Source organism: Mobula hypostoma, chromosome 4 (assembly GCF_963921235.1).
Source record: "Mobula hypostoma chromosome 4, sMobHyp1.1, whole genome shotgun sequence".
NCBI classification, from domain to species: Eukaryota; Metazoa; Chordata; class Chondrichthyes; order Myliobatiformes; family Myliobatidae; genus Mobula; species Mobula hypostoma.
The window spans coordinates 65,143,591-65,157,113 of record NC_086100.1 but is presented as its reverse complement, the minus strand read 5'-3'; the positions used below and the strand labels follow the sequence as shown (position 1 = coordinate 65,157,113).

Sequence of the window (13,523 nt, the reverse complement as noted above, 5' to 3'; positions counted from 1 at the left end):
AATTTATTCATTAAAAAGTTATTTGTGGAACTCACTGTACACATATTTGCTGCTTTGTGCAGTCACACTTTGAAATTCCCCATGATTAAAAAAATAATTCACGAGTTGTCAAAATAGTCTTCAGAAAATGTGCTATACAATGGGTTATTGCTGAGTACCTCCAGCATTTTATGTGATTTCCTAACCTGCAGAATCTCGTGTCTCTTATTTTGCTGCTTATACAATTGTGGCTACATAATTTGGAATGACTGGGGATTCAATGCCATAACTATCCCAAAAGGAAGCATGACCCCAGAGAGTATGGAGGCTTCAAACAGTTGTGACACCCAACTATAGACCATCCTGATTGCCTTCTGAGAGTATTATAGCAATATTCTCGCTAAAGATCTCTGATGATCCCAGCAAGTTAGAGTCACTGGAAATAAACAAAAATGTTACACAAAATTAAAGCACTTAATACATTTAACTTGTGTGTATTATTTTAATTATTATTAATGTTTTCAGATGAATTCAGAATAAAATAACTTAACTTTATAATGAGGTAGGGTGATCCCATTTAAATGAATTGGCTGCCCTAAAGTACAGGAAGTACAAACTGAGAAGACAGATGCAAAGTACATTGCAGAAAGTCCCTTGACTCAGTGGTGAGTCCAAGGACGGAAATGCAGGCCAGATGTACCTCTACTTGACCGCCAGCATTTTCAGTGCTCCCCTGTTGCATTGTCCAGGTGCAAATCCTGAGCACACTAACATGTTCATTGCAATTAGCCGGCATTTCTTTAAGTAACAATGCAATTCTCTCCTTTGCTTGCCCCATAAAAAATGTTTTGTATTTTTTGTAAAACTAAGTCAATCAATTTAAGCACAAGATGGAAGATTTTCTTGAGGTGCAATCTAATTCCTTTTATTGATCAAGGCCAAAATGCTTCACCGTGAAAAATCAGTACAACAGGACACAGCACAGCTAATCGTTTTTAAACTTAACCTTACTTTCTTAAAACTCACCACTTCACTCCAGGTGATATACGAAGCTTACTAAATAATTTTTGAAAATATAGCTTACTTAGAGACCTTTGTGGATTGGATATTTCATTTTTCAACAATCTACATTAGCTGAAAGAAACAAACAAATGAACTTGCATTTATTCAACCACCTTATTACAACCCTTCAAAGTACTTTGCATAATACAAGTACTATTAAGATTCAGAAACTGCTATAAAGGCATATAAACACAATATGAACCCTATAACCCCTAGGGTCTGACTCATTCTTGTGCATGTTCTCATCATCTGATGACCAAAAGACAGTTTATTAGCTTTAATTCCATTAGCTATGTGGCTGCTCAGTGAAAATATGAAAGTCCTTTTGGTTTACATTATGCAATTTAAGCTTTCCTATTATAAAAGTGGGGCATGTAACAGAGCACATTTCAAAGAGTGCATTCTGTATAAAGAGGCTCTCTGGTCACAAGTTTTCTGTTCCCTGGCATTTCCTGTTCCCACTATTCATCCAATTTTATTTTTCCTTACTGGAGTAAGAGAAAAAAAAATCACTAACTGACTTAGTTATACTATTTCAACCGGCAAACTGTAGATAGAATGCATGTCAGAAGTAATATTTATAGTAACTAAAGAAAATAAAAATGATTTCACTGGAAATCGGGTGCATAAGAAACAGCCAGACATCCCACATCACACATAGATGAAATCATGTTAGAAGATGGAAATGTTCCAGTTATTAGAATATTTCCATAAATGCAACACTAACTATATTTTAATCAGTGAAGTACAGTACACTCTCCTGGAGGGTGGTATTTAATTTTTGGTTACTTCCTTTGGATCTAAAATGTTGCTGCAAGCGTTGCACAGATTAATGTACCATTACACAATCAAGCTTGCCAACAGCAAATTACTCTAAAAGCAGTAGGTGGGTCACATTCTGAAGTAACTGCAGGATTACAACTACACTAATGTTTGCCTTTTTTTTAAACACATTTTTGGGGATCTGAACATTAGTGACAAGGGCAACATTTACTGTCTAGTCCTAACTACCCCTGAAGAGGTGCTGATGAGTCACTACTCATCACTGCAGCAGCCTTTCTGATCAGGATATTCCCAAAGTGCTAATGATATGGAAGAATGGAGGAACAGTACTACGTCTCCAATTTGAAATGGTGTGTGACTTGCCTGCAGCTCTTAGTGTTCTTATGCACATGAAGTCTTGTCCTTGTGGGTGTTAGAGGTGCTTGATAAATTAACTCCAGTGTCCTTTGCAGATTGTACACCAGCAGCCACTGTGCATCTGTGGTGGAGGGAATGAGTGTATGGGGTAGTGGACGAGATATCAATCAACTGAATTGCTTTGCCCGGATGCAATCAAGCTTTGTGAACGTTATTCCAACAGAACTCATCCAAGGAGCAGAGTGTATTCCATGTTCTTCTGTTTTGTGTCTGGTAGATAATGGAAAGGCTTTGTGATGTTAGTTACTCACCTTAAGATACCATGAATCTTATTCAGTTGTGGCCATGTACTTATGTGGCTGGCCCTGCCGTACCTTTGGTCAACGGTGACCACAAGTTAATGGCGGGCGTAATAGCGAGGTTGATGCCATTAAAGTCAGAGGTAAGTGATTAGATTCCCATGCTGGAGATAGGAGTACCATCACCTACAGGTTCTCCTCCAAGTTAAGACAACCACACTGAATTGGAGATGTAACACTGTGCAATGGCTGTTGCATGTACTTTCTATATTGGGCACCGTAGCTAATTCATCAGACTACTCTACCGCCAAGATAGACAAATATTTGAAGTTGGCAGGAACAATATTTTTGCAGATTCTCCTCCACATCATATACCATTCTGAAAAGCAGATGCATCATTGCTCCACATTGTCCAAATCCTTATGCCATTGTGGGGTTAATGTTACTTTAGAATCAGAATCTGGTTTAATATCATTGGCATATGTTGTGAAATTTGTTTGTTTTGCAGCAACAGTACATTGCAATACATAATAATAAAACTGTAAATTACAGCAAGTATATATATTTAAGTTAAATTTTAAATTAAATAAGTAGTGCAAAAAGAGAGGGGGAAAAAGGCATGAGGTAGCATTGGGCCAGGCAGCATCTCTAGGAAGAGGTACAGTCGACGTTTCTGGCCGAGACCCTTCGTCAGGACTAACTGAAGGAAGAGTTAGTAAGAGATTTGAAAGTGGGAGGGGTAGGGGGAGATCTGAAATGATAGGAGAAAACAGGAGGGGGAGGGATGGAGCCAAGAGCTGGACAGGTGATTGGCAAAAGGGATAGGAGAGGATCATGGGACAGGAGGCCCAGGGAGAAGGAAAAGGGGGAGAGGGGGAAAACCCAGAGGATGGGCAAGGGGTATAGTGAGAGGGACAGAGGGAGAAAAAGGAGAGTGAGAGAAAGAATGTGTGTATAAAAATAAATAACAATTGGGGTACGAGGGGGAGGTGGGGTATTAGCGGAAGTTAGAGAAGTCGATGTTCATGCCATCAGGTTGGAGGCTACCCAGACGGAATATAAGGTGTTGTTCCTCCAACCTGAGTGTGGCTTCATCTTTACCGTAGAGGAGGCCGTGGATAGACATGTCAGAATGGGAATGGGATGTGGAATTAAAATGTGTGGCCACTGGGAGATCCTGCTTTCTCTGGCGGACAGAGTGTAGGTGTTCAGCAAAGCGGCCTCCCAGTCTGCGTCGGGTCTCGCCAACATATAGAAGGCCACATCGGGAGCACCGGACATAGTATTTAACAAGACCAGTGCTCTAGTTCTTGAGCTACGGGTTGGAGGAACAACACCTCATATTCCTGACGAAGGGTCTCGGCCTGAAACGTCAACTGCACCTCTTCCTAGAGATGATGCCTGGCCTGCTGCGTTCACCAGCAACTTTTATGTGTGTGCTTGAATTTCCAGCATCTGCAGAATTCCTGTTGTTTACCTTATATTCCGTCTGGGTAGCCTCCAACCTGATGGCATGAACATCGACTTCTCTAACTTCCGCTAATGCCCCACCTCCCACTCGTACCCCATCCGTTATTTAGTTTTATACACACATTCTTCCTCTCACTCTCTTTTTTTCTCCCTCTGTCCCTCTGACTATACCCCTTGCCCATCCTCTGGGTATCCCCCCACCCCCCCGTCTTTCTCCCCGGGCCTCCTGTCCCATGATCCTCTCATATCCCCTTTGCCAATCACCTGTCCAGCTCTTGGCTCCATCCCTCCCCCTCCTGTCTTCTCCTATCATTTTGGATCTCCCACTTTCAAATCTCTTACTAACTCTTCCTTCAGTTAGTCCTGACGAAGAGTCTCGGCCTGAAACGTCGACTGTACCTCTTCCTAGAGATGCTGCCTGGCCTGCTGCGTTCACCAGCAACTTTGATATGTGTTGCTTGAATTTCCAGCATCTACAAAATTCCTGTTGTTTGTGTTGTTTGTGAGGTAGCATTCATAGGTTCAATGTCCATTCAGAAATCTGATGACAAAAGAGAAGAAACTGTTCCTGAATTGTTGAGCGTGTGTCTTTGGCCTTCTGTACCTCCTCCCTGATGATAGCAATGAGAAGAGGGTGATGGAGGTCCTTAATGATGGATGCCACCTTTTTGAGGCATTGCTCCTTGAAGATGCCCTGCATGCTGGGGAGGCTAGTGCCCGTGATGGAGCTGGCTGAGTTTACAACTTACTTGCCACCTATCAGTCCATGCTGGTTAGCTCTTGGACTTGCAATCTGCCCATGAACCACTTCTCTCAGTCTGCTAACATAGTAAAAAGTTGCCACTGAAAAGATTTATTTTCATTCATAATTGAAGTATTTTCACAGAATAAGTAGCTTTTGAATGTGATTATAGGAAAATTTCATATTCTGTATCTGAGATTCATTTCCTTTTAATTAGTGGAAAGTAAAAGTATGCAAATAGTATAGTAATAAATAGTATAATTTTTAATTTGTGACCGCAGGACCCCATTTACATCGGTGGTTCGCAAGTGGAACAGGTCAAAAGCTTTAAGTTCCTCGGGGCCAATATCACAAATGACCTGACTTGGTCCAACCAAGCAGAGTCCACTGCCAAGAAGGCCCACCAGCACTTTTACTTCCTGAGAAAGCTAAAGAAATTTGGTCTGTCCCCTAAAACCCTCACTAATTTTTATAGATGCACCGTAGAAATCATTCTTCCAGGGTGCATCAGAACCTGGTATGGAAGTTGTCCTCTCCACGACCAGAAGAAGCTGCAGAAGATCGTCCAACCACCGCACGCTGTCAGAGCAGTGCTGCCAGAATAATTAAGGACACAACCCACCCAGCCAACACACTCTTCGTCCCTCTTCCCTCCGGGATTCAGGAGCTTGAAGACTCGTACGGCCAGATTTGGGAACAGCTTCCTTCCAACTGTGATAAGACTGCTGAACGGATCCAGACGCGGATCTGGGCCGTACCCTCTAAATATCCGGACTTGCCTCTCGGTTTTTTTGCACTACTTTGCTTTCCCTTTTCTATTTTCTACTTATGATTTATAATTTAAATTTTTAATATTTACTGTCGATTTGTACTCCAGGGAGTGCGAAGCGCAGAATCAAATATCGCTGTGATGATTGTACGCTCTAGTATCAATTGTTTGGCGACAATAAAGTTAATATCGCTGAACATTATCTACAAAAAATTCCAAATCAGACTATCTATTAGTGAATAAATACCTGGCAGAAAATATGAAAAGTGAACTGAAGTGAATCCCAATTCAATTCAGCAAATATGAGCACTAGATCCGGGTTCCCAAACTGGGGTCTATGGCATAAGAATGGTTGGGAACGCCTTGCTCTTGATCAAGTAAATGCAATTTTAGGACTTAAGTACCTGATCCTGGCTGACACTGCAGTTACAGCCACGGAAATACATTGTCAGAGATGTTATATTCCAGTTAACATAGGACTGGATGTTGCAGTGAAGAAATTAGCGGATTCACATCACTAAATCATACAGCAACTTCCATCAATTACAGAGTCACACATGGAATTCACAAAACTGTAATCGAAGCTGTTTTGCAATAACAAAGATTCACCAAGAAACATGCGGAACTTAGAAAGTTGCTGTAGCACATAAATGGGTACTCAGTAAACATGCCAGAAAAGTTCACTCTATTGCCAGAATATTTTCAATGGCGTTGTAAGTTTTAATAATGTCAAGCACCTGCCTTACCAGTTAAAAATAACTTCAACAAATGTGGAGTCTCAAGGTCAAAAACAGGCAAATATATTTCCTTTTTATGTTCCCACCTTACCTCCTGTTTTATTTGATTTCTGCAAATAAATTTACAGTAAATTAACTATTATGACCGAAATGTTGCCTGTTTGAGACTCTGTGATGCTCATGAAGAATTGTCAGTCTGATTGATGAAGGAGTGATACTACTGCTTTCCCTGTTCACTTGGGATATATCTGCTCTAGAGAAAATGGTACTAGAGTGGCATTTTAATCACTAAACCTTCCATGAAAAATCCTATTGAAAATCGGTACACGTGTGTACTGAATGACTGCTAGTACTCACACTGCAGATTGTAAAAAAAATTAGGGCTCTGGATTTTTGGACCCAACTCTAAAACTAGCTCGTCATACATCCCTCAAATATTTCTATGAGGAATAGACTAACTGCTTCTTTAAGTCATTATTTTACATGCATTTCCGTGCTACATTAAGCCACCTAATTCATGTAGTACTTTATATTCCATGTCTTTTAAAACAGCTACTCACCATCTGCAGCCTGCATGTAGTACCCATTCGCATGTCCTGGCTTCAGGTCAAGAAGTTGCATTATGCGGTCCAGCAAACCATGAATCACCTCAAAACCAGGATTCTTGTTGTAGTACAAAGCACAAAGGTGTCTTTCATTCTTTGCACCAACATCTGAATTGCAAAAAAAAAGTTAAATTGGTGATTAAGTCTTTTTATTATTTACTTCCACAGGAAAACAATGCAACTTTCAGCACCATCATTAGGGGAAATAGAGCTGAAGGATAATGTGGTTTCTAACTTAGAAACCACTAATAGCAACAATTAAAAAGAGCCATAGAGGATAGCTAGGGAAATGCAATTACGGGCCTGCTGAACTGCATGAGTACTGCTGTCTATAGACACGTGGCCAACAGATTTTGGTTGAAGTCACAAGAGATTCTACTTCCAATATCCAGTTGGTCTTTTAGATCTGAGTTAAATGTCAAATTCAGACAGGTGGTGAAAAAGGCATTTAGCACCCTGGCCTCTATCAGTAAGGGCAGTGGGTCTGGGAGTTGGGATATTATGATTCAGTTGCGCAAGTCGATGATGGCGAGGTCACACTCGGACAACTGTGCACAGGTTTAGTCCTGCTGTTATAGGAAAGGTGTGGTTAAACTGAAAACAGTGCATCAACATTTATGAAGATGTTACCAGGACGAGAGGCCTAAGTCATAGGGAGTGGTTGGCCGAGCAAGGTCTTGGAGTGTAGAGGAATGAGCATGAGGATTGACATAATAGACCATTTAAAAAAAAGAGGGACATAGATAAATTCCGGGCCTGCTGAACTGCATGAGTACTGCTGTCTATAGACACGTGGCCAACAGATTTTGGTTGAAGTCACAAGAGATTCTACTTCCAATATCCAGTTGGTCTTTTAGATCTGAGTTAAATGTCAAATTCAGACAGGTGGTGATAGCAGAATTTTCCCCAGGGTAGGGGGTGTCTAAAATTAGGGGCCATATATTTGGGTGAGAGGAGAAAGATTTAAAAGGGAATAGAGGGGCAACTTTTTCTACACAGAGTGCGGTGAGTATATGGCAGCGGTCCCCAACCAATAGAGCATGCACTACCGGGCCGTGAGGAAACGATATGATTTGGTGATATGAGTCAGCTGCACCTTTCCTCATTCGCTGTCACGCCCACTGTTGAACCATTACGCACGCGAGGTCATGACCCGCGCGTCGTCCATGTCAGCGCGGGAAGGAGATCAACTCCTCTAGCTTGCAAATGACGGCGGGCTGAAAAGTATGTTTGACATAACATCTCTGCTGGCATTCTGGATCAAAGTCAAGGCTAAATATCCTGAGATAGCCACGGAAGCACCGAAAACATTGCTTCCATCTCCAACATATCTCTGCGATGAATGCAACGAAAACTAAATTGTATCGCTGTCTCCCATCACCTCTCGATAGGACCGTCTTGTTGCAGGAAAACAAGCCCAGGGCTCCCACTGATACAGCGATATTGGTGTGTTGCAATGATTTTATATATTCATACGGGGGAAATATGTGCTGTGTGTTTAATATCCAAATGTTACTTAAAATGTTATGATGCTATTGACTTATATAACCATATAACAATTACAGCATGGAAACAGGCCATCTCTGCCCTTCTAGTCCGTGCCGAACGCTACTCTCACCTCGTCCCACCGACCTGCACTCAGCCCATAACCCTCCATTCCTTTCCTGTCCAATTTAACTTTAAATGATAATATCGAACCTGCTTCTGCCACTTCTTCTGGAAGTTCGTTCAACACTCACTTCAAGCTCCCCTGTCCTCCCCTGATAATTGACTTATCGCTATATTCATGCAAGGGAAATATGAGCTGTGTGTTTAATATTAAATTCGTTAGATAATCCATTTTAAAAACGAAATTGAGTGTATTAGCCACTTATCACCTATATTCCGGTCGTGATTAACACTCAACCCCGCCCCCCCCGAACAGAATCGCCAAAAACGATTTGTAGAGAAATAATCGGCACGCGCACAGGTGCCCGCGCAAGGTTTCATGGTCATTGTCTCGGGGTAAGCTCAACGTAGTGGACTGCTACTCTTGTCCATTGGCAATCATAACCACCGCCCCCTGCCCCCCCCCGGTTGGCCGGTCCGCAAGAATATTGTCAATATGAAACGGGTCCGCAGTGCAAAAAAGGTTGGGGACCACTGGTATATGGAACGAACTACCAGAAGAAGTAGTTGAGGCAGATACAATGGTATCATTTAAGAAGCACTTGGACAGGCACATGCGGGACCAGGACTCAAGGCAATATAAGTGGAATGCAGGCAATTGGGACAAGATGGGTGGGCACCCTAATCGGCATAGACTCTTTGGGCCAAAATGCCTGTTAACTGCCCTTACTGTAAGCACAGATATTCACCAAACTGAGCTACTGCTCAAAATTAACTTGAGACAGTAGCTTTCTTTTTGGATTTTTAATGAGAATGACCTTGTGGAACTGCAGAGAGGCAAGTAAAACACATATTACATTCAATACAGAATCATCAGATGCCTTTGTATACTTAGACTATCTTTCTTTTTCAATTTTTTTATTAGTTTCATAAAATATAAACATAACATAGCAATAATACAAATAGTTGGAGATACATTGTTGTACTTAAAATGAATAATTATAAAACCAAATAGTATAAATTGACAAAACTCCCAATCGTGTAGGATAACAATGAATAATACAGGACAAAAAAAAATGGAGAAAAATCATGAAAAAGAAAAAAAAAACAAACCCCACCCCAAAAAAAAACTAAACAGAATTAGTCAACTAAACTAAAAAGACTTAGACTATCAATTATTCTCAGAATGGATATTAACAAAGGTAATATATAGACAGATGATCAAGTAGTTTTAAAAGTACACGTAGGCAACACGCTGTATCTATACAGTGTAGGCACTTAGCACAAAGAAAAAACATACAATATTTTCTTCAAAATGTCAACTAAATGTTTACTAATAATACCAAAAGCTTAAAACTCAGATATTGCTGCTTCAAGGGCAAATAAAGAGTTAGAGTTGACTATCTTTCCACTGTGTGCTTCAAATCAGAAAAAAAAATGTGCAGGAAGTAGTATTTATAAAATACAGCTTGCATACAGGAAGTGGTGTTTATACCAAATAAACTGTGCCACTAGAGGCCACCAAACTCTCAAACACAGCAGCTTGTATCCATGATCTATTAGTCTGTGACTCTATTACAGAACAGAAATCAGGTTTTAATGAGTAAGTTTGGATTATTAAATGGATCACCTTCTTTCTTTCTTTCTTTTCAAATCTTTTTATTATTATTATCCAAAATTAACAAGAGTGCATCGAAGTAAGCAACACTTACAATGTCTCAAGAAAAAAACATTATTTTAAAGATTGAAAAAATTTTGGTGATAAAAAAAGAGGAAAAAAAACCTACTAAGCAAGAAAACATGAGGGAAAAAAACCCATTAGGTGTTCAACCCCAGAGCCATGTGTCATACAAAAAGCTTCTAAAGATAAACATCAAACCTCCAGCAAGAAAAAAAAAGTACCAAAAATTTACAATTAGATCGTGGAGGAAATCTATCAATTAACTCAAATGATAATAACGAGCAAATGAACCCCATCTTTTCTCAAAATCAAACATAGGTTCAAAGGTTCGACTTCTAATTTTCTCCAAACAACTTTTCTGTTACAGATTACTCCTTTAACAATTAAAAATCTACCATTAAAATCTGACTCAATATCCTCTTGAGTAAATATATTGGATTTAATAGAGATGGACACGCTCTTAGTTTTACTCTGAGAACTGGAGTGAAACTGCAAACCCTCTCCACCATCCAAAAAAATCTATTTTGATCTCCTGCCCTGATATGTGTCTCTTGGGCAAAAATTATATCAGGTTGGAATCGGTTAATGATTTTAAAAGTTTTTTTTCATCTGATAGGATGATTCCAATCACGTACAGTCCAACTTATTACATTAATCCACTTAAATATCATACTATAATTTTATTCTACTTTACACATGCGCACCGCACATACCAATACGGGATGATCAAAAACGGTTGCGATGAAGAATACAACCACATAGAAAACACACATGCTCTGGAACCACCCAATGGGGAAAAAACCCCTAACTCTATTAACTACACATGGGCAAATCTACTTCTCACTCGTTTGCTACAGGGGTATCTTTTTGACATACATCTGTGTTGTGATCGAATATATTTAGAGAATAAATTGGGAGAAGATAGCCTTCTGACCTTGCTGCTTGATAAAGGTCTCAAGACTGGAGCACAACCAAATTAAGCCTGGTGCATTACTGCAGTTTATCTGCACATTCCACCATGTAACTGGCACCTGCACTCCGATCATTTAACCAGCCAATGATTTTTTAAAATCCTATATATCAGAGTATTCTTGAAATTAACTTTGATGACCTGTGTTCTTGCATTTAGCTATTATACAGTAGCATTTATATGTCATTTCATTTACAAAATCATTCCATCACATACCAGAAGTGAAAAGGCTTACAGCAGACAGGAGATGAGTTATTCTTCAGAGTATCCATCTTCAGACTTGCTTCGATAGTCATGTTGTTGATGACAACTGACCTAGTTAGGTTTCAGACTACCTATGACTGCCTCCATTGCCAGCCCTACTCGATTTCCAATTTGATGTTCATATAGGGGACTATCACTACTGATCAAAACCATACCCAACCAGAATATTTATTTATTGAGATACGGCATGGAATATGCCCTTCTGTCTCTTTAAGCTGTGCCACCCAGCAATCCCCCAATTTAATCCTAGCCTAATCACAGGACAATTTACAATGTGCAATTAACCTACCAACCAGTTCATCTTTGGACTCTGGGAGGAACCCAGAGCACCCAGAGGAAACCCATGCAGTCAAGGGGAGATTGTACAAACTCCTTACAGATAGTGACAGGAATTGAACCCAGGTCGCTGGTACTATAAAGCGTTGTGCTAACCACTACATTACCATGCAGTAATATGCACAATATTATTGCAAAGCAGGGCAAGAACATGCAGGTGAATGGTTAGTGATTTTCCATTCCAATATTGCTTTCTACTTTCACCTCATTTTACATGAATTTTGACTCCAACATGAAGGGAGGTATTTCATGACTGCCCCCCACTCTTTTGCTACAATACTTCCCACATTTTTAAGCATAAATATTCTCCATGCTTAAATTAAAGCTATCGGCTGTTTAAAGATTGTGCTCTTTTTTTAAAAAAAGACTATTCCAACCTACAGGTATTCAAACTATTTTCTGTAATTTAACAAGACTGAAATTATCTTAGGTAACTTAATAACTGGGGTTCTTGCAGCTCATCATTACCTAGTGGCCTAAGCTGGGAAATGTACTTGGGTGGACAGGATGAGACTCAGCTGTGATTCCTCCAATGCTTAGATTAAAAGTATAGCAATATTCAATTTGCAAGCTAACATACAAAGTGTGGGCACAAAGTAGCCACCAGCTTACGTCCCTAACATAACACAGCAAAATTTAGAAAACAATTTCTCTGTGGTGGGACTCAACAGTCTGTCCCTCAATGCAGAAAATATCGGTTAAGTTAAACTTCAAGAGGGAACCAAATCAATTTAATATTCAAATTTCATAAGTTTAGGGCAGGGGCAAAAAAGGGGGAAGTTATTGATTCCACAAAAGTGAACTAGATATGCTGAATATTGTTTATTTCTTTTATCATTCAGCATCAATCGTTAGTCACAGTTTGTTTTTTATCTGCATATTCTTCCTCTGCACAGTATGGAACAGCTTCCCTCAAATTCAGAAATTTTACCCTCCCATGTAGAATATAATCTGGTTCTGCTTTCATTAAGAATAAAGCTATTTCAGCTAATAAGAGAGTAGAATTACTGAGCACAAAATAAATTCTTGCTTAATGTCAATAAAAAGGATACTACACATCAGATAAAATACTTATGCTATATCCTAGTAGTTTCAAGTAATTAAACAAAAATATTGTGACAATGTTATGAAAGAATTTCACTGCAACCTATAATAAGTAAATCATGTTTACTTAAGATTTGAGAGAGATCACTGGCTGCATGACTAACTGAATTTCCACCACACAAGAATTCTGTTCCGTTTTTGAAGTCTGGCACATGCAGGATATGAGACTGTAATGTGGCATGCTTTGAATTTACCCCTGATTAAAACATTTTAGCTGTTTTGTTTGTTCAGCATCAGCCACTGCATTGAACACATCTAGATAACGGACTCAACACAATATCTTGCCACAGGAGACTGCCAAAACAAAAATGAGCAAAAGGTCCTAAAAATATACATATTGCACAAGCTAAAAATTTTAGTGAAAAATGAACTATAATTTTCCGATAACTTTTTGGGCTCTGCAAACAATTGTCTCCTTTTGCTTCGCTGACAATGCACACCATGTGAAGTTTTTCCCCTTCATTGTTGGAGTCTGGGAAGCTCAGGGCCATTATGACAGGACTTCAGACAGTAAGTGCAAGTCGCAGTCACTTACGTCAGTAAGATCTGGCCTGTCATTACAACTGAAGAATGTGAAAGCACCATCCAAAAACAAAAATACCAATTACACTTCATTCAACTTTTCTTAAAAGCCTTCCCTGATGGATCAGCAAGATTTTCTGACAAGTAGGTGAAGCACATTGACCAATAACTTCCTAAGATTGATTCCCGATATGTACTGAATCATTTGGCACAAAAGTGGAGGCAAAAAAGCTAT

General features: G+C 39.7%; 1 protein-coding gene across 2 annotated transcripts in view; it reads right to left on the bottom strand.

The window, feature by feature from the left end:
* The window catches only part of farsb (phenylalanyl-tRNA synthetase subunit beta), a 70,678-nt gene that overhangs the window by 13,254 nt on the left and 43,901 nt on the right, over positions 1-13,523 (bottom strand). For both annotated transcript variants that reach the window (XM_063044908.1, XM_063044910.1), the window contains one exon: positions 6,759-6,911. In XM_063044908.1, the coding sequence (XP_062900978.1) occupies positions 6,759-6,911 (153 nt within the window). The remainder of the gene's footprint in view (positions 1-6,758; positions 6,912-13,523) is intronic.